This window comes from Xiphophorus maculatus, chromosome 16, assembly GCF_002775205.1.
Source record: "Xiphophorus maculatus strain JP 163 A chromosome 16, X_maculatus-5.0-male, whole genome shotgun sequence".
Classification (NCBI taxonomy): Eukaryota; Metazoa; Chordata; class Actinopteri; order Cyprinodontiformes; family Poeciliidae; genus Xiphophorus; species Xiphophorus maculatus.
This window is the reverse complement of record NC_036458.1, coordinates 340,705-361,362: the sequence shown is the minus strand read 5'-3', so window position 1 is coordinate 361,362 and position 20,658 is coordinate 340,705. Positions and strand designations below refer to the sequence as shown.

General features: G+C 46.2%; 4 protein-coding genes across 6 annotated transcripts; 2 read left to right on the top strand and 2 right to left on the bottom strand.

The window, feature by feature from the left end:
• The first annotated feature begins 1,153 nt into the window (after positions 1-1,153).
• On the top strand, positions 1,154-6,180 carry jmjd8 (jumonji domain containing 8). The gene is made up of 9 exons (XM_005813841.2): positions 1,154-1,271; positions 1,345-1,440; positions 4,069-4,117; positions 4,197-4,293; positions 4,363-4,431; positions 4,501-4,620; positions 4,966-5,033; positions 5,733-5,867; positions 5,949-6,180. The coding sequence occupies exons 1-9, from the start codon at positions 1,201-1,203 to the stop codon at positions 6,027-6,029; spliced, it is 786 nt and encodes a 261-aa protein (XP_005813898.1). The 5' UTR covers positions 1,154-1,200; the 3' UTR covers positions 6,030-6,180.
• A 56-nt stretch (positions 6,181-6,236) lies between these two features.
• Positions 6,237-7,994, bottom strand: LOC102234570 (mastin-like). Its single transcript, XM_005813837.3, has 3 exons — positions 7,533-7,994; positions 7,181-7,378; positions 6,237-6,857 (listed from the first exon to the last, which is right to left on the bottom strand). The coding sequence occupies exons 1-3, from the start codon at positions 7,540-7,542 to the stop codon at positions 6,736-6,738; spliced, it is 330 nt and encodes a 109-aa protein (XP_005813894.1). The 5' UTR covers positions 7,543-7,994; the 3' UTR covers positions 6,237-6,735.
• A 1,134-nt stretch (positions 7,995-9,128) lies between these two features.
• Positions 9,129-17,277, bottom strand: amdhd2 (amidohydrolase domain containing 2). 3 transcript variants are annotated; one of them, XM_023348679.1, is made up of 12 exons: positions 17,010-17,277; positions 16,124-16,277; positions 12,595-12,731; positions 12,387-12,526; positions 12,243-12,297; positions 11,701-11,913; positions 11,537-11,625; positions 11,310-11,454; positions 11,128-11,235; positions 9,881-9,949; positions 9,444-9,545; positions 9,129-9,372 (listed from the first exon to the last, which is right to left on the bottom strand). In XM_023348679.1, exons 2-12 carry the CDS (start codon positions 16,204-16,206, stop codon positions 9,293-9,295), a joined length of 1,221 nt encoding a protein of 406 aa, XP_023204447.1. In that variant the 5' UTR covers positions 16,207-16,277; positions 17,010-17,277; the 3' UTR covers positions 9,129-9,292. The 3 variants fall into 3 exon arrangements, with proteins under 3 accessions (XP_023204447.1, XP_023204445.1, XP_023204448.1); XM_023348677.1 differs by having other exon boundaries at positions 17,052-17,277; XM_023348680.1 differs by lacking the exon at positions 17,010-17,277 and adding an exon at positions 16,594-16,911.
• LOC111611606 lies at positions 12,738-15,814 on the top strand. The gene is made up of 2 exons (XM_023348676.1): positions 12,738-14,199; positions 15,089-15,814. The coding sequence occupies exons 1-2, from the start codon at positions 13,171-13,173 to the stop codon at positions 15,440-15,442; spliced, it is 1,383 nt and encodes a 460-aa protein (XP_023204444.1). The 5' UTR covers positions 12,738-13,170; the 3' UTR covers positions 15,443-15,814.
• Positions 17,278-20,658: the final 3,381 nt, after the last annotated feature.

The window sequence follows — 20,658 nt, the reverse complement described above, 5'->3', positions numbered from 1 at the left end:
TAAATTAACAAATGAGCTAATTAACAAAAAATACCTCTTGTGTAGCAAAAATAACTCAAAATGTACCAAAAACGAACAAACATATCAATAGACTATCTTTACTTTCCTGTTTAATCCTCGTCTTCCTCTTCATCCGGTTTTTCTTCCTCTTCATCCGGTTTTTCTTCCTCTTCATCCGGTTTTTCTTCCTCTTCATCCGGTTTTTCTTCCTTGTCCTTGTCTGCCCATTTATATTTTGCTGTAGAGCTGATCTTTCTCAGCAGCTTCTTTTTCAACAATGAACTCGTGCAGTCCATAGATCGATAACTGTTGAGATGTTTCACTGTGTGGAATGACCCTGCAGCCTGCGCTGCATTCACTGCATCCTCGTTCCCTGGTTTGACAAAGTACTGTGTGATCGAGCTAGCACTACTCTCACCTCGGACAGCTGTTTTTGGGTGTCTCGGTGTCCCGGTGGCTTTTCAGATCCCTTGCACCTCCATTGGACACCGAGACATATGTGCCTGCTTTGCACACTGTGCACAAGGCCTCCCATTTGTCTCGACCCGGTCTGAAAGCGGGGAAACTCTTTTGTAAATAGTAGGTAAACATACATTTGCGCTTTCCTATGTTGTTGGCTACTGACAGCCACGCTATCTATCTTCTGATTAAGAACAGGGCTGCCCGCACTGACGCGGCTCAGGGATTACGTCACACGCAGGGCCGTGCGCAGGGCCCTAGTGCCTGTAAATATAATGGTCCAATGAAGGTAATTTAAAAAACAGGACATTTCCTCACTTTCTAAAAAAAACCCGGGACGCCCGGGACAGGACGTGAAATACGGACATGTCCCGGGAAATACGGACGTTTGGTCACCCTAAATTAAGACCTCTCTTTCATGAATATACCTATTACATTCTAAAAATATATGTTGTACTGTTTCTAATTTTTACAACAATTACAATAGCCATTATTATGTTTATTAATTATAGTACTATTTAATAATACCTATACCTCTAATCTATATTACTAAAAATATTTTTAATCCCAGCCGGAAGTTCAGTTTATGAGCTCGTAAAACCCAGTTACCCTGGAACTGAGGAGTTCTGTTTTTTTCATGGTGTCCGTGAATGCGCCATGGGTCGAATTTATTTGACGCTTTGTGATTGGCTGCCAACCCGGAAGTGCATTAGCCGCGGCTAGCTGCCGGTTAGGAGCTGGATGGGGTTCGGAGCGGTCCAGTTTGTGGCTGCGTGGCTGGTCTGGACCGCGGGAGCGGAGGACGGAGGATGGTGGGTCCATGGAACCGGGACGCCGGGCTCGGTTCGGGTCGACTCGCTAATAACGGCCCGCTGTATTGCGCAGGTCCCAGCCGGAAGGTTCCGGCCTGGAGGATGAAGGCGGCTGCTCCATCGAGGTTCTGGACGGGTCGGAACTTTCGCGGCAGCAGTTCCTGGAGAGGTAACCGAACCGAATCGAATCGAGAGGAACTGACCAATTAATTAATTAAAAATAAATCCTTGATTGAATAAAACTGGGAAAATATATTTAAAAGTTAAAAATAAACAACAAAAATTACAAGTAAATTTGAAAAAAAGATTAATAAAAAAAGAACTCATTTATTTTAAAATAATATAATGTAGTTTATTCTCTTAATAAAGGTTAAATTTTTCAGGACATTAAAGCAGCAAACAGACAGACTAATACCGATCAGTGACTCTTTCTGCATTGGGTCTGTTAGCAGCAGCGGCCACAATGATGGGATATGATTAATATACACTAATATTACACGGCTATTACAGCTTCAATCCCACATAGTGTCGCTACCAACGTCTATTTAGCAAAGTTTAATTAAATTAAACTAAAATATTTTAAAGTATAGGGACAAAATAGCCATAAAACAACTTCTTTTATCCAGATTAACAATAACTTGTTTACAGTAACGACTTTGCAGACGGCAAACTAAAGCTATAAATATATTTACAAGCTGCTGTAAAGTACTGTAAACTAAAAACATGAAGTAATACAGCAGCTTAATGAAAACCAAATATACACCATCTTCCAAATTATTATGCAAGTGATATTTTCTCATATTTTCCTAAATGTTCAATGCAAATGACGGTCAGTATAATTTTCAAGTCATGAACTATTACAGTATAAATCTAATTTTACTGAACAAAGCTCCTTATGAGAACAGGATTTTGTTCAAAAATAAAAAACTCAAAATGTTCCAAATTATTATGCACAGCAGATTTTCTAAACATTTTATGGATCATAAAGCATTAAGTGTTCACATGTAGTAAAATCAAAAGCTATTTCAATCAGAACCATCTTAACAGACCCAGTTCCATGTTAACTCTCTGATATGTAAGAGGCGTGCTGTGGTGGCGCAGCGGGTTAGCACGCCCCACATTTGGAGGCCTTAGACCCGCGGACGTCGCGGGTTCGACTCCCGGTCCCGACGACCTTTGCAGCATGTCCTCCTTCAAAAATGGCGCCGGCTCAGCTGGCTGCCTGCAGACGCAGCTCCGTCGTGTGTTAATCTGTGTATAAAAAATTCTTGCTGTAACTGCGAAATAATTTCCCTGCTGGGATGAATAAAGTAATTCTTTATCTTTATCACAGCACAATTCTGGATCCATTGAACTTGTGAGTTTGTGGAAAGTTTCTGCTGAATTTCTCTGCAGGATGTCAGAAAACCTTCCAGAGCTGCTGGTTGATATGAACTGGATTCAGATCTTCTGCTGGAGGAAACTCCAAAGGTTCTCAGTAGGGTAGAGGTCAGAGGTCATGGTGACCACACCATGAGTTTCTCCCCTTTATGCCCATAGCAGCCAATGACACAGTGGTTTTCCTGGCAGCATCAGATGGTGGATTGTCATGATGAAGATGATTTTGCTACCGAAGGTTCGGCTCTTCTTTTAGAACCATGACAGAAAGTGATCAGTCAGAAAGTCCAGATACTTTGCTGAGGTCATTTTCACACCATCAGGGCCGACCAGCTCTCTCTCTCTCTCCCCATGATTCGGCCCGCAGCATGACTCCACCACCTCCTTGCTGACGTCACAGCCTGTTGGGACGTGGTGGCCGTCCACCACCAATCCACTACTGCGTCCATCTGGACCATCCAGGGCTGCACAGCAGTCATCAGTGAACAAGTCTGTTTGAAAATGAATCTTCATGTCCGGCTGGGCCCACTGGGACCGGTTCTGCCTGTGAGTTCTGGTTAGGGGCCCAATAGTAGGTTCCTGCACCACAAGCCTCTGGAGGATCCTCCACCTTGAGGCTCCAGCAGCTTCTAATAACTGTTTGCTGCTGTAAGGACATTTTAACAGCTGCTCTCTGAATCTGATGAATGTGTCCAACAGAAACTTTCCTCATTCTGCCTTTATCTGTAAAACCATCTTTGTTCTGAATCAGCCACAAATCTCTTCACAGAACCATAACACTTCAGTTTTCATTAAATATCTCGAGTTTTCATATCTTGTCATACGGCACTAAACTATCTGATGATTTTCATCAGCAGAGATTCTTTCTGTTTCCATGTTGCTTGAAACCTGTGGCCTGTTTAATAATGTGGAACATCCTTCTTAAGTAGATTTCCTTTCATTGACCAGACAAACTAATCAACCAGATCTCTGAAATAATTATAGTGATTCAAAGAGCCCTGACACACAATAGCATCTATAAATTTAATAGCACCACAAAAAAATTTATCTTTACGACTCTTGAATCCAATTTAATAATTTGGAACACGGTGTAAAATAAATGAAATAAAACCTGAGACAAAACTTCCACAGGTAGGATAAGAAACCTGCTGAGTCAGCAGAACGTGACGTAGCATCAACGTTAGCATCACCACCAGGTAGCACGGATCGATGGGCAGCACAGATAGTTAGAACAGCTGACCCGTAACACTGAGGTCCAGATCTGGTTCCGATGCTTCATTAGAACCTTAATGCTAGCTGCTAACTGAGCAGTTTGGGTTTAGTCTTCAGCAGAACCGAGCCGACCAGGTAGATCCAGAGCTGGTTCTGTTAAAGTCTCCAGAACCTGGAGTCCAAATTGATCCACTGGTTCTGTTTGCAGGTTTGCCTTCAGCCGACCCGTCATCATCAGAGGCGTGACCGACAACACGGTACCGAGGGGGGTAATGATGATGATGATGATGATGATGATGATGAAGATCTTTTTTTTATCTGGCGTTTCGTCTCCAGCGGTTCCGGGTTCTGTGCTCCAGGTCCAGTTTGCTGCAGCGGTACGGTTCCCTGACCGTCAGGCTGAGTACGGCCAACACCCACTCCTACAGGAAAGGTCAGAACCGGGTCAGAACCAGGCCAACCTCTGACCTCTGACCCCGGCTAACTCTCTCTCTCCCGTCAGTGGACGTCGCCTTCCAGGACTACGTGGATCGACTGCTGAGGCCGCAGGACGCCGCCGCACTGGGCAGCGGTGAGTCGGACCCGCCTGGTTCTGACCCGGTACCAGACCCGGTTCTGACCCGGTTCCTATCCTCTGCAGAGACGCTGTACTTCTTTGGAGACAACAACCTGACGGAGTGGCAGAACCTTCTGGACCGGTACCGGGCGCCGCCGTACTTCCTGCCAGGCCGCAGCGCCGCCTACAGCTTCGGCATCGCTGGTCAGTGGGAGGGGACCGGACCGGACCGGACCTGCTACGGGCCACAAACGGCCCACAAGCCGCCCTTTGGACTCATCAGTCCATAACAAACGGTCCAAATCATCCTGGATCCGTCAGAACCATCGTCTCCTCTCCAGAACCTCCGGGGTTCTGTCCAATCTGCTGGATCAGAACCACTGGTCCATTACTGACAGCAGAACCGGATCAGAACCTTTAGTCTGAATCCGTTTTAATAAACGAGTAGTTTATGTTTTTATGCATTTTGTTCATTTATTTTATTTTTGTTTCTGATCCAGAGGTTCTGATGGAAGTTCTGATCAGATGCGCTTCCTGTTTGGCCCTCAGGTCCGGGAACCGGAGTCCCGTTCCACTGGCACGGACCGGGATTCTCTGAGGTCATCTATGGAAGGAAGGTAACAGAACCGGTTCTGGTTCTGACTGGGTTCCGGTTCGTCTCCTGAACCAGGCTCAGAAGAAGAACCTGCCAGGCTGAGACACAGGAAGAACCTCTCAGGTTCTACTGGGCAGCACCATATCTAGTCCAAAACGTTAGCATGCTAATGTTCATGCTAACACTGAAATATTCTGTCAGAATCAGAAAATGAACCAAACAGTGGAAACTTCTGTTCTGGGGCCAAGAATCACTGCATTAGCCATTAGCTTTAGCTGAAGCTAACTCTTCGTGTTGCTGTGTTAATGCTAAGCAGTGAAATCTTTTATCTCAGTGAGCAACCGACACGTGATGATTCTGTTCACCAGGTCTGAAAAAATATTAGCTGCTGTTAGCATTAGCACACTAGTATGAGGTGTTAGCATGCTCATTAGTATTATGCTAGCATTAGCATGTTAACACAACATAGTAGTATTAGACCAAGGCTAACCCATATTGTTAGCATTAAAGCTAAGTAAACCGATTTATTGCTGTTCATCTCAGTCTTGGTTAATGTTGCCATGGCAACCAGTCTTCATTTTAACTGGAAACCAGGAGCTGTTCTGTGAAAATCTACAAAATTCATGACAACGATGACGCAGCGACATTTCACTTATCGTTTGATAAACATTTTCTGGACCTGATCAAATAAAGTCCCGTTGTCGTTCCCTCGGCACCGCAGCGCTGGTTCCTCTACCCGCCGGACCGGGAGCCTCTTTTCCACCCGAACCGCACCACCCTGTCCTGGCTGACCGACATCTACCCTGACCTGCCGGAGGCCGAGGCGCCGCTGGAGTGCACGGTCCGACCCGGAGAGGTCAGCCGGCCTCGGTTCATCCAAAAGTTTTCCTTCGGGGTTTTTCCGTCGGTGCTAACCGATCCCTCTCTGGTCCGTCAGGTTCTGTATTTCCCGGACCGCTGGTGGCACGCCACCCTCAACTTGGACACCAGTGTCTTCATCTCCACCTTCCTGGGCTGAGTGCCGGCAGGAAGGAAAACTTGGCAGGAACCGGATTCAGGATTTACTCCAGGGATTCAAACTTGTCCTGGAGGATTTATGCTTTTAAAAATCTAATTAATGTTTCAATTTAAAACCAGAAAATGGAATTAAAGAAAACTTCAGAAGATCACTGTGATTTTTTTTTTTTCATTTCTGGAGAACAGGAAGTTAGAAAAAAAAACTGAAAAAGTGAAACACTGTTTACTGATTTTAGATTTTACTCAAATAAATACAAGAGCTTTTCTTGGATGAATCAGATTATTTACAGTGCATTTTACACAAAGTTTAAATGAATCTGGTCATGAATCACCTGCAGCCGTTTTCAGCCAGACGCCCAGCAGGAGGCTCAACACGAGGGCCGCGGACCCCCAGTGGGTCGCAGACACGCCGGACGCCTGGTAGAATGTGACGTAACCGGGTCGGTCCCGATGGGCCTGGCTGTCGATCCACGCCCGGTACCAGAAAACCCGGCTGTAGACTCCAGGGAACCGGGCCGAAACGCTGAGCGAAGCTAGCCACACCGGCCTGAACTCAGCGGCTAGCGCTGAGCGCCACCAAGGCTCAGCGCTAGCCGCACACGGGTCAGACAGGTCACCGACACTCCAGACAAGTCTGTCTCCAGCAGCAGAGTGAACCGGACCCCAGAGGAGAACAGAACCAGACTTGCGTCACAGAACCCTTTATCTCATAAGTCCGGCCCGGCGCAGATCATGTTGGGCGTGACGCAGCCGTACGTGGCGCTGCACTCGATGTTTGACATGATGGGAAGCTCGACTTCCTGCAGCGTCTCAGGAGACGGAAAATAAGCTGGAAGAGAAACGATCAGATCAGTCCTGAAGTGCAGCAGCGCCTCCTACTGGCAACAGAGGGCAGGAAGCGTCAACAACCACACTGAGCTAATCAGAGGTGCTGATGGGGAAGGAAATATGACCAAATATGTACTTGCTTTGAGCGCAATGGCAGAGTAGGAACAGTGACCTGATTGGTCGCACTGATGGCGAGGCTAACAGTTCATTCAGGCTAAATGCAGCTAAAGTCAGGAGATCAAAGGTCACCAAGAACCAAAGGTCAATAATGGATCAAAGGTCACCAGGTTCACCGCTTGGACTCGGAGCAGCGGCCATGTTTACCGTCGCTTAGGCTCCGCCCCCAGCCGCTGAGCCAGACTTTCAGTCCATCGGGGAAGAAGCTGCGTTCAGCCGCCAGGCTGACCAGCCTGATCACAGCTGCAGCAGGACCAGGTCGCCATCTTTGGTTCTGTCCTCGCAGCTCCGGTGTTTGACGAGCAGCAGCGCCGAGCGTTTCTGCTCCTGAGGGTCTGGTTCCTGCTGTGGAGGGAGGAAACTTTCATGTTCAGTAAAATCTATTATCCATTTATGTTCTCTGAAGCTAGCTTGTTCCCGTTGCTAAAGCTAGCAGCATGCGCTTCCTTTCGGCTAGTCTTAGCAGACATTTTCCCTTGAAATACGTCTGGCTACTCACTCAAACACATCCTGGATCACCGATGAGGTCCACAGACGAACCAACCAGCAGTCCACGTCCACGGCAGGACTAACAGATCCACATGGCGCAGGTCAGAGGTCACACGCTGTGCCATCTCGCAGCGAATCCGGAAACAAGGAAATAATCTATGATGATCGCCATCATCGTTTCCTCTGGGCTGAATTATAAGAATAATGTCAAATAAATTGTGTTTCCTGTTAATAAACTGATTAAACAGAAATATGAGATGAAAAAGAACTGCTCATGCGCACCAAGCAGGGCACATCTCGGTGCCAAGTAATTTTTTGTTTGAAGGAAATAAAGTTTAAACTTTTAGGAGGTGGACATTTTTATAGAGATGAGAATATCTCTAATAGACTGGAGAAAATCATCAGGAAAGCTGGCTCTGTACTGGGACTAAGGCTGGAGTCCCTGGAAACTGTGGTGGAGAGGAGGACACTGAAGAAGGTTCTGTCTATGATGGACAATAAACAGCCCCCTCTCCACCACATAGTGGACAGACAGCGGAGCACCTTCTCACATAGGCTGCTCCAGCTCCGCTGTCGTAGGGACAGATACAGGAAATCCTTCCTGCCACAGGCCATCTCACTGTACAATAAAAGCTAAATCATTGTTCTGCACTAATCAGTCCAATTTCACACAATGCACTGTGGCACACTGCTGTACATATATTTACATATACATACTGTTTCTGCATTTTGAATCCTTGCAAGGACTGCTCTAAGCTGCTTTTTATACTGACAGCATTTTATATTTTATTTTTATTTTGTCTACATTGCTACTCAGTGGCGGTTGTTATTGTGTCTTGTCTCTAAGCTGTAACTGCGAAATAATTTCCCTGCTGGGATGAATAAAGTACTTCTGTTCTGTTCTATTTTATTCTCTTCTATTTTATTCTATATTATTAAACATATTGTTAAAAAATGATTTTTCATCACTGCCTTTTCTGTCAACTGTTTTATTGTATCTATTGCAACAAACTTCATATTTTAGTTTTACATCAGCTAATATAATTGCTGAGGTAGAAAAACTACCTTAGTAAATTAAATGACTTTTTAGACTCCTGTTCTTCCAACCCAGAAAAGGAATCAGACCAGAGGATCTTCGACCCGGTCAGGAGTATCTAGTTTATATCCTTTGGATCAACATTATTACATCTTTGCTCCTTTCTTTGGCTTCTTATTTTGTTTGCATTTCTTTTTATTTCATGTAAAGCACTTTGAATTGCCTTGTTACTGAAAATGTGCTATAGAAATAAAATTACCTTACAGAATAATGAATTGAATAAAATATTGATATAATGATATGCAAGAGTAAGGACTCGTTTTATTTTACGGCATAGTATGAGCCTTTGAAAATATAAAGGCGTATATAAATACCCAGCAGCTGGTACTGGATCTTCACATGTAAAGTTATAAAATGGGAAACGGAAGTGGGCGGGGCTTCACAGTCAGCTTCTCTCCTATTGGTCAACATCAAGATTAAAAATTATTAGCAAATTTTAATTTAGTCTGTAAAGTGAAACAATGACATGTATTTATAAGGCAACTTTTATAAATAAAGATCAATAAAAATAAAGTTGATAAAGTTCTTATTTTTTATTTTTTGGACGCCATATTGGCCACATCAGGTGGAGAACCGCTGGCAACAGAACCACAGACTGTACCGGTCCGGAACCAGAACCATGTTCTTTATAAAATAAGAAGAATCAATCTGAAGGCACACAGGTTCTTCTTCTTCTATAGTTCTGCCCTCCAGACCTCCTCTCCAGAGATGTAGGTGGTTCTGACCCGAAGCCCGTCGTCCAGCAGAACCAGGTCTGTGACACGGAGACAAACACAGTTAGAGCGGCTCCAGAACCTCCAGAACCGTCCAGAGGGAGAAAAGGACCTGCGTCGGCGCCGTAGTGCAGGCTGCCCTTTCTGTGGCTGATACCGAGCAACCGGGCCGGATGCAGCGCCGCCGCCTCCAGGGCGTCCTCCACGCTGCAGCCTGGGGGCGACAAAGAGGCGGAGTCAGAGGCGGGGTCTGAGGGGGCACAGTCAACCAACAGGTTCTGTAGAACCAGCAGCTGGAGCTCAGCCCAACCCCATGGCTCTGGTGGAGGAGCGTCTCAGGGCCTGAAGAGGCTGTGATGCACGGTAGGGCAGGTATCATGCTGAGGTGCTGGCTCCATTCATCACAGACCAGAACAATGGATCCGTTTCAGCACATTTTGAAAAGAAATGATTAGCACAAATGAAGCAGTACCAGTAACCCAGTATGGCAGCCCGGTATCGCAACAGAACCAGCAGCAACATGGAAACAGGAAGTGGCGGCAAACTGACCTGCAGCCTGCTTGAAGTGGCGAACGCACATGTCCATGGTGGCGATGCTGCCGCTCAGCGTCTTGGTGCCTGAAACACACAGAGTTGTGATCGCCTGCTGATTTACATTTCCACTCTGCCCCCTGACCTCTGACCTGACCCTGAACCACAGAGTTTATGCATGTGCCAGTTTAACTGACACATCATCCAATCAGCAGACAGCTTGCTGACAGGTCCGGGTTTCAGATGAACCAAAGATTCTTTCCACTCTGGTCCGGTCCGATATGGTAATCTGTATCGTTCAGGGTTCCTGTGTCTTCCAGTCCAGTCCAGGTTTTCATGCTGATCCTGTGCTGTGACGGTTTTGGGGGCTCGTCCAGGAGATTAATCGGCTAACTCACATTAATCCCACAGGATCAACTGGGAATAATTACAAACACACAGCAATGTGTAGTATTGCTGTGTACTTCAGCCCCTTTCAGATTTCTGCTGCTGCTTCGTAAAACGGAAAAAACTCTCTTTTTGAGCCTGCGTGAGCGAGGCTGCACGTTTGTTGCTCACTGGTCGGTGCTGCGTGAATGTGATAAGTTTGTTCTTGTGTGGACGATTAGCCTAAATCTGCTAATGCAAGTCAGCATTAATAGATTTGTGGATTCGCGGGATGAACTACCTTTTATGGATGTCTCCAGCTGTAGGATTTTAATGCTGTGTGGATGTGAATTAATGTGTGAGCAACAGATAACCTCAATTTCCCTATGGGATTAATAAAGTTTAGCCTAACCTAACCTAAATGCTCAAATTCAGAAGCCCTTTATTGATTCCAAAGGAAAATAATTTGGTTTCAGATTAAACTAACTTTAACGGGACAAAGATAGCGGCTTTAACCTGATAACTTCACTTGTTAAAGAAAAAAAAACTCCTAAATTCAACTAATTTGTGAAAAAGTATTCATCACTTAAAAACAGAATCTGACAGCTGACTAACATCACTGTGGATGACCTTTGACCCTGCTCTTTCAGACAAATGGGAGGGCTGATTCAACCTGATTAAGGTCATGACGTACCATCTCAGTCTGATTTATATCCAGACTTTGACTAGGCCAGCCTCGAAGCTAGATCAATATTTCCGAAATTGTTTTAAAATTTGTCCTTGACTTTAATCAATAAAATGAAACATCCAAAGCAGGAGGAATCCGGAAGGGTCAACTACTTTTCCCCTGCTCAGCAGCTAATGGCGGCGGCGGCGGCAGCGGCGAGGGAGACGCAGACCTGCCACGTAGGCGTGCAGTCCCTGGATCTGGACGACCTGTTGGCCCAGCGTGTGGCGGCCCGGAGGGAGGCCCATGGCCGTGATGGCGTCCGTCACCAGCACCAGCCCTGAGGGACACACACACATCCTGGACATTTACACGTCTCTGGTTCGGGTCCGGTCAGAACGTCCCGGAACGGACCTGAAGGGTGCGCCCGGTGTGCGATGCGCAAGGCGGCCGGGTTGGTGTGGATCCCGTCAGCGATCATCCCGTAGAACACAGTGCGACCCGCCGGGATCTGGTCGCTGGTCAGGAGACCCACGATGCCCGGGTCGCGGTGGTGGAACTGGGCCAGGTAGAGAGAGGGTAGGGTCAGAACCTCCTGACCGAGCCAGGTCCTGACCAGCCCCGGTTCTGTTGGGACTCACCGGCAGCATGGCGTTGAACAGGTGGGTGATGAAGGAGGCCCCGTGGCGCACGGCGTCCTCCGCCTGGGACAGGTTGGCCACCGAATGTCCTGCAAACAGCGTCTCTACGTCACACGGCTGACCCGACTCACCAGAACCAGAACCGTGGGGTCAGGGAGAACCACCTAGAGACACAGTGACGCCCTTCTGCCGCAGAGTGCTGACCACCGATTGGCTGTGGGGCAACTCGGGAGCCAGCGTCACCATGGCAACGTTGTCCAGGCTGCCATAGGTCTCCATCAGGTCGTCCGACCCTCCGGACCGGAACGTCCTCAAGAACCGCTCCGGGTGGGCGCCCCGCTTCTCCGAGCTGATGAACGGACCCTCCAGGTGGAACCCTGGACGCCGGGGACATGAGACAGGAGTCTGTCCATGGGGGACAGGCTGGACAAGCAGCAGACAACATGGATCGCCCTGGGGTCCAACAGGGTTCATTTCTGCTCATCATGGGCTTCATAGGTTAGTATGGCCTAGTTAAAGTCAGACCTGAATCCCTAAAAACTGGTGTTCTCCTTGAAGACCGGATGGCAGGAAATTCTACTGGTTTCTGTCTCTGTGGACCTGTTTAAAATCCTGCCACACTGTTCAGAAGGTTCTGCTCTACTTGGTGCCGGTCGGACCCAGAAGACATCAAAAACAAGAACTGAACTTTGCCCTCTGGTCTTACCCAGGACTCCGGCTCCATCAGGTCCTCCATTGTGAACGTTGATCTGAGGCAGAACCTGAAACACATTCAGGATGTTAAACCCAGCAGCAGGACCCGTTGGACCCGTTGGACCTTCAGGTTCTCCAGTCCAGAGGAGGACGCCACCTGGTGGTAGACGGCGGGCGGAGACGTAACCAGGGTGGGACAGAAGGACGTCACGCCGTGTTCCAGGATCTTCTTGGCCACCAGAGACACTCCGGCGGAGACGTCTTCGCAGGGCTGGGAGAAATCCACGCCATAGCCTCCTGCGGGACGAGAGAAGACGTCTGAGCGTCCGTCCCCCGGCCGTCCTCTTGAGGGACGCGTCCCTCACCGTTGATCTGGACGTCGATAAAGCCCGGGGCGACGATGGCGCCTCCGCAGTCGAGGCGACAGTCGGCGTAGCCCTGCTCGTCGAAGAACAGCTTCTCTGGGTCCAGGATCTTCCCGTCCCGGACCCACAGGTCCTCCCTACAGAGACAAAGGACGTCCAGGTTACCCGTCCTCCAGTTTCAAAATATCCAAACATTATCAATAACAGAGAACAGCTCACTAAAACCATGAAGAAGTTTTGGGTTCTGAATACATTTAGTGTCGGAGCTTGTTTATGAGTCGGATTGGCCTAAATAAAACCTCTTCAAGGTTTCCTGAACCATGAAGTATTGGATCGCTTCTCGGCCTTTTGGCTAAGACAGCGGTCCCCTCCTTTGGGTGGTGATAGCGGTAGTCTTTGTGACTTGGCTGTTGCCACTGATTTTGAGGTTCAGTAAATTTCGTCCCCGGGTGAGATATTGACCACTAAGTAGTGGAAAATATCTTTTACCTTTTATTTGTATTTATTGGTGTTTTTTTTTAACTATTTATTGGTTTTAGTAAAGGTTTTAAACTTTTAACTGGTGGTGCCTCCACCATGGCGGCTAGCCATGCCGGCATGCGGAGGCACCACAGTGTTCGATTTTTATTTAAAGAAAGAGAAGAAGAAAATAGAGTAACAAGATTGGACTTTTCCAGAAAACTAATCCAACAGGTGCTGAAGTTTCGGCCAGATGACCTGAATTGTATCCTTACCCTGCCTTTCAACAAAGGATATGACGTAAGTTTTTGCTCTGCCGCACTTCTTAAGGAATTTTGGACACGGTTTGAAAATGCTAAGACCCAGTTTTCAGCTTTTGACGTCGAGAAACTGACTGACAACTCCCTGAAAACGGTGATTGTCAGGATGTTCAATGAGACTGTCAGTGCTGAAGACATCTGTATGTGGCTGGGTAGATACTGCACTGTGAGAGGCCAGGCTATGAAGGTGCGGGATGTGGACGGTATCTGGAACTGTGCTTGGCGGGTCCCCATTAAACAATGGGAAGACCCCCAAGGCTTCCAGGGCCTGAAGCATCTCCCCTCAATGATAGTCCTGGGGGAGAACAGAGGCTACATTCACTATCAAGGCCAACCCAAACTGTGCCGGAAGTGCGGCGAGCATGGTCATCTGGCCGAAACTTGTGAGAAAGTCTTCTGTGGTAAATGTCGAGAAGTGGGACACACTTTTGATGAATGTAGGAACGGGCGGAAATGTAATTTGTGTGGTGGACAGGATCATCTGTTCAGAGACTGTCCAAAGTCGTTTGCAAATAAACTGAAAAAAGGAAAAGAGACGCCAACAGAAACGGCTAATGAGCAAGTGGACTCAGCTGGGTCGGAAAATTCAAATCTCCCGCCAGGTCCTCTGATTGGAGGAGAGGAGGAGAGGGCGGGAAGCGGGGAGGGGAAGGAAGCCCCCCCCCAGACCGAAACATCCAGTGAGGGGGGGGAGATGCTAACCGAAGGCGGAGCTAGCTCGGATTCTGAGGAGGAACAGACGGACAGCAGCGATGATGCCCCCCTCCCCGACGCCCAGCTGGCTAAGAGGCCGGCATCTGAGTCACCTCCCGACCTTACCCCCAAGGTAGGGAAGAGAGGAAGGCTGGAGGAACTCTTCGGTTCTTTCGGAGAGGAATCCAAAGCCTTCCTCGCTGGCTCATCCAATGAGGTCTCGTTCCTAGACTTTGCTCACCAATCAACCCCGGAGGACCCAAACAAGGTAACGGCTTTAGAAAGACGGCCGACACCGAGAGTCCGAAGGGGGAATGGAGCTCCAACCCGACCTGCACCACCATGTGGGAAGGAAGAGCTCTGTTCACAGGACAGTCTCTGAACCCGCCTTGTTTTAATGACCGCCCGTTTTTTAACATGGGTTTAAATTAGTCTTATCTTGTCTTTAATCCTTTAAAATGTCGTACGTGATTTTAGCCATCATACTCATGACTCTCACCTTCTCAACCATCAATGTTAGAAGTGTGAAGTCGCGAGTTAGAGCCCAGAGTGTTTTATCCTTTTTAACCTCCGTACAGTCAGATGTGGTTTTACTACAAGAATGTTCACTCCCGTTTTTAAAGACTTACACCCGGTGGCAGGACTTGTGGCCACGGCCGTCTATATGGAGCGGCTCCAATGGAAATAAAAATGACGGCGTGGCCATTTTAATAAACAACCCGCACATCTTGGTGAAGGGGAGCACCGTGGTGAGAGAGGGACGAGCACTTTTAGCAAATCTGACTTTTAACGGACAGGATTTTAACCTCTTAAATATTTATGGCTTTAATGACAAACAAGACAGGTATGACTTTTTAGACAGAAAAAGATACAGAAAATTAAAAATAAGAGATTTTAGAACCCCAGTAGGTTTTAACCTTTCTCTTATATATGCTTTTATTCGGAAATTTTTAGAACATTTTGGACTGGAAGGAGAGGAGAACAAGATTTTAACTAATTGTTTTATTGCCCCTGTTGTGCAGGACCGGGAACCAGTGACTCCAGTGCGCGGCCTCCTGTACGGAGACGCCTCCACCGTTTGGCGCAACGTGAGCCGTCCCGTCCTTCCAAACAGACTCCAGGATGTCATGGATGGTGGCTCATGGGATCCTGCCGGTCGGAGCCGTTATGCACTCACGCGGCATGTCTGCAACGTCCATCTGCCCCCGACCCGGTTGTGGCGCGCCGGAGTCGGTGAGGCCCCTGCTGTGGGAGTGCAGCGCTGCTGTGGACCTGTGGGCGAAGGCCGGCTCCTTGCAATTCCCACACTTGCCAGCAAGGGAGGTCCTCCATGCACAGTTAGTGCTGTACGGGGTGAGCCAGCAGAAAATGACTAAAAAAGACTTCGCTGAGAGGTGGCTCACCCCAGCCACCATCAAAGACGCCATTTGGACCTCCAGAAACTTGCTGGTGAGCAGGCGCAGGCAGATGCCCCCCGTGGCTGTGATCCGGATGGCAGCAGCAAAAGAGGAACATCAAGGGCTGCAGGTGGCGCGCCAAGGACACAGCCACCAAGAAGAATCGCCTGCGCCTCCGTGGACGAAGGAGCCGGCGCTCCACGAGCAGAGGTCCAAGCAGCGGCGGCCTGGCTCTCCGGGTGAGGCAGGAGGGAAGGAGCTTTAGGGCGGGATCCCCTCTGAGCACCAAGCGCTGTCTGGAAGGACGGGACGGCTCCGGACTTGGGAGGGAGTCACCCCGGTCCTGCTCAACTTTTAACACACAGAGATTTTGTATTTTATAATTCTTGTTCTTAGCTTCTTTTAGCCTAAATTGATGAATTTGAAAGTTTTTAGAAATTTCTGAATAATTGCAACAATGTAATGTTTTTAAATGTTTACAGTAACAATAAAAATTTTTCGAAAGAAAAAAAAAAAAAAAATGAAGTATTGGAACAACCCATTCCTGTAGGAGGCGCCGACGGAGTTATCAGGTATCTTATATTTAGCCAGTTTAGTACAGATATACCTGACACTGATCTAAGCAGGCCACGTTGCTTTGACCTTTGACCCTGACAGTACCTCTGCAGCTTGTGCTCCCTCAGGATTCTACAGTCGGTGAACTGGATGATGGGAGCGTCGGACACGGACTTGTTGGACGGCATGTTGGCGCCCGGCGGCTCGGCCAATCAGACGCTCCGATCTGCAGGGGGCTCGGCCAATCAGACGCTCCGCTCTGCCGGAAATGAAAGCTTTTTTAGAATTATTAAAAGAAGATGAAAGCAACAGAAACAATATACAGAAAAGCTGCAGAAGACAACCAGTGGAGGAATAAAATAAATAAGAATAAAACCAAATTACAGACTTCAATCAGAACCGAAGGATTTTTAATAGGTTTTCCATTTTATAACATTAAAGGTGAATAAAATAAAATGGCTTCAGCATCAAAGGAGCGCAGAGTTGGACAGGAACCCGGTTCCCAACATCGGACCAGAACCTAAAGACCCGGTTCACATAAATCAAACTCAAACGTCTCAAGAACCTGACAGTACCGATTCTGTTCATGACGAAACGGGTCGCAACCAGCAGGAAAGTACTGGTTCTGTCCCGGTCCGGACTCAGCCACACAGCCTGTTGCTCCATCCTGGACCGACCCCGGGCCAATCAGAACCAGAACCCATCCAGCTGGACCCTGAACCATCTACACAGGCTGTCTGGTTCTGCCTGATCCAGAAGGGTTCGTCTCTAGCTTTTGTTGGATTCCAGAACCGGCACCAGAACCAGCGACCTCCTTGTTTTATTGAGCTTTTCCCGTGAAGCAGCCATCATGGCGGACTCTTGTCTTAACTTCTCTGCTGATGCGAACTTTGACCCCTGACTTGTTTCTGCCCCTGTGGCGTCTCTGCGCCGGACTGCGTTTAAAACCCGTCCGTTTCTGGAAGAATCCGGTTTGACTCCGGTTTCTCACCTTCCCACAGAAACCGCTTCAGAGCTCCACGGGTCATCCTACCTGGAGGTTCCTTCGGCACAAACTAACCCCCGGAAACAGGTCCGGTCGTGGTCCGGTTCGGACTCCTGGAGCCGGAAACAGCAGAGACAGATGTTCTCCAGGAATCCCAGTAAGAACTGCTCGGGGATTTACTGGTCTAACTGGAGCTGGAGGGGTCAGCGGAAGAAGCGCAGTCATGTGACAGAACACAGCTGCAGGTCAGCTGACCGGAAAAGAAGAGTCAGCTGACCGGAAGCGAAAAGTCAGCTTCAGTTCTCATCTGCTGAAAATCTGAAGAAAATAAAACATGAATTTATGTTTTAATCAAGTCAGAAATCTGCATCCGAACACTCTCTGCTTTTATTAACACATTAATAAAAATATAGAAACAATTATTTCAAAATAATATATTTAAGACAGTTCTGGGACAAAATTTGAAATTAATGAAGGACGTTAAAATATGTATTCAGTTTCACTGCTCTTTTTTAGATATTATAGATCTAATGTTAGAATATGTTCTCATCTTAACTTATCTTTGAGTTACTTTGTGGTCTGTGTCCATGTTTTCTAATTTACTTTGAAAGGTACAGTGGCAAGTTCTGTATCCTGTCACTTTCTGTTTATGTGCATGTTGTACTGCTGTTGTCCACTGGGGGCAGTGAGAGCGAGTTCTTGTGTATAGGCAACACTGTTCTAACCAATGGAAGTGAAGAAGTTTATAACCTGAACGTTAGCAATAAAGCGAACACAGCTATCTAACGAAAAGAAGTGTTTCATTCCAAATATGAGTATTGAACAAGAAAATGCAACATCTAATTATATTGTTTTTCACTCAATGGGCTCTTTGCACCTGCCGCGCTGACGTCACAACCGCATGCGCAAATGCGGCTCTCTTTTTTCCCCGCTTTGAGTTACCATGACAGCTAGAAAAGACAAAGTCGTATTTCAGACGCAAATAAAACTATACTATGAACATTATTGTCTTCCTAATATAAAGGGCTTTTAAGTTTTCATGGATTTCCAAACAGTCCTGAATTAAGAAGACGGTGGTTTGTAAATATTCGTCGCTACCAGTTAAAGCTAACGCTGCACAGCAAAGTTTACAGCCTTCACTTCACTCCGGATCAACTTGTTCAGCCTAAAGCAGAAGGTAAAGGAGCCTCCTGTGTTATTTCCATGGAATCACTTCTGTATTCAGCCTGAAAGAGTTTATGGGAACCAGAGAGCAGACCAGAGCCAGACAGCCGAGCTACTGACCCGCCTGTACAGACTGCTGGAAACACCGTCCTGCTTCACTAGAAACATGCTAAACTAATAAAGCGAAATAACATGGAGACCTTAAGGAACACGGCCATATTTTTCTAAAAGCAACAACTGAACCTGAACCATCAGCTGAACTAGAACTCCGACACCAGAGCTGCTCTACTGTTAAGCTATGGGCTTGTTGTTCCTCAGGCTTCAGAAGCAAAAAGCCTGAACCGTAAAATCCCCGTTACTTGGTCTCTGACACTAACGACAATAAACCACGTAATATACTGAAAACAAGGTAAAAACATTGTCCGTTAGAATGGATGAAAAATGTTTAGACACTTAAATAGCACATTTTTATAAGAAAAATGTCTAGCATAAGCTAAAGCTAATGTTAGCCACAAAGTTTAAAGTAAAACTCACCTTCTTATCTGTGAACGTATAACGAGGCGAACATCTTAAAACCTTTCTCCAGCTTATTGTCGGGGCTTCGGATCGATGTTCATCATTAATTGTTACCTTGGACAAGCCCTGCTAACACCCAGTGTAAAGAGCCTTTTTCAATAGATTGGAAACGATTGAGCCGCTTTTCCCCGAACGCGGAAGCTGAGGAGCAAAGAGCCCATTACTCCTTGAACATGTCTTAAGTGACAAACTAAACTATAATCCACCAAATATCAAATCAAATCAATTATTTTACATGAAATATTGTTTTTGTATCTTGTGCAAAGCTTCTTATATTCTTATCTACTTCTTGGATTTCTTCAGTTTGAATATCAAATGTTATGTTTTTCAGTTTAACTGAACCCAAAAGCTCAGATACTGTTCCAGATTCTCCACCGATCAGAAATCAGTTTGAAATGATCTAAACTCACCTTTTCCGGTCCCGTCTTCATTAAAGCTATTCAAACTCTTTATGCTAATGGCAACAGGGCTATAAAGTTCAAACCTGGAACTTCCTCTAGATTTCAGTTACCTGGAGGCGTCAGGCAGTTCGTTCTCTTCCTCCATTTCTCTTCCTCCTAGCGGCCGACTCCTTTCAGGGTATCGCCATAGCAACAGGAATATACTAATAAGCCAACTAACAGATGATGCTACACTGTTTTGGGTAACTAGTTAGGGTAACCCTAACCCTACCCCTATCAGCACCTGTAAAAGTTTTGACCAGTTATTATTATTATTCAGTTTTCTTTGGAAGCACAAAATCTGCTACATTAAAAAGTCTGTTATCATGAACCCACTTGATATGGGATTTAAATTTCCTGGACTTTTCTACTTTAAACAAAACTCTAAAGGTCTGATGGATTAAACCTGTCAATCTGCCTCATGTTTTAATTTCAGTCCTAATTCTAGATTCTCTCTCAGTTGATTTTCTTCTGCTCTGTAACTTTAATCCTGAGAAAATCCCAGTCAAACTGTCCAAACCATGTTTGGATCTATAAGCACAAATATTCTCCTCACAAATGTATAATCTGGCATAATAAGGACATTTTATACAAGATTAAACGTCTCTATGTTGACTACTGGAAAACAAATAATCTAATGTATGTAAGGCAGCTGTTTAATAACCAAGAGTCATTGTTCACTTACAGTGAATTTCTGTCTCATCTTAAGTTTCCAGAAGCTGCTGGATCCGATCGTTCCCTCTGGCCCGGTTAGGGTTCTGAACGGCATCATCAATCAGAAACCAGAACCGCCTCAGACAATTTAATGGACTCTTCTGTTGCTAAAATTTGTGTGGTGTCTAAATCCAAAAACCAGAAAATTTGTTCCCTTTTCCAGCAGCGGATCATTTCTCAACCTGTTCTGCTGGACCCGGTTCCTGATGGTCCCACCTGGAGACGGTTTGGTTTCTGCCTCATAAACTCTTTACTAACAAAGTTAAAGACGTGACTGAGATGCTGCCCAACCAAACAGATTCAAGACAAATATTGATCCATTTTGCTCTTCCTGTCCCTCTCAGGCTGAAGACAAGAATCGTTTGTTTTGGAGCTTTAAGTAGAAACTCTGGGACCAAATCATGAACCTTATTCTTCATATTTATCCTCAAACTCTTCTCAGTTATGAAACTCTTATTCTTGGCTTTGCTGCTTCTGACAAGAAGAACTGATTCTTTTTTTGTTGTCAACCTAATTTTATTTCTTGCTAAATTATTTATACATAAGAGCAAGTTCATCATCTTGATTAAATAATTCAATATGTACAATCATCTCATTATGTCTTCTAATAATCCAAAAGCCATGGAAATTGTAAATTTATTACGCAAATTTAATATCTTGTAATTCTCTCTAGATGATTTTCTTGTCACTGTATGTATAAAATCCCCCCTGGCATATTTTATTTTATTTATATATATTTTTTTCTTTTCTTTTCTTCTTAT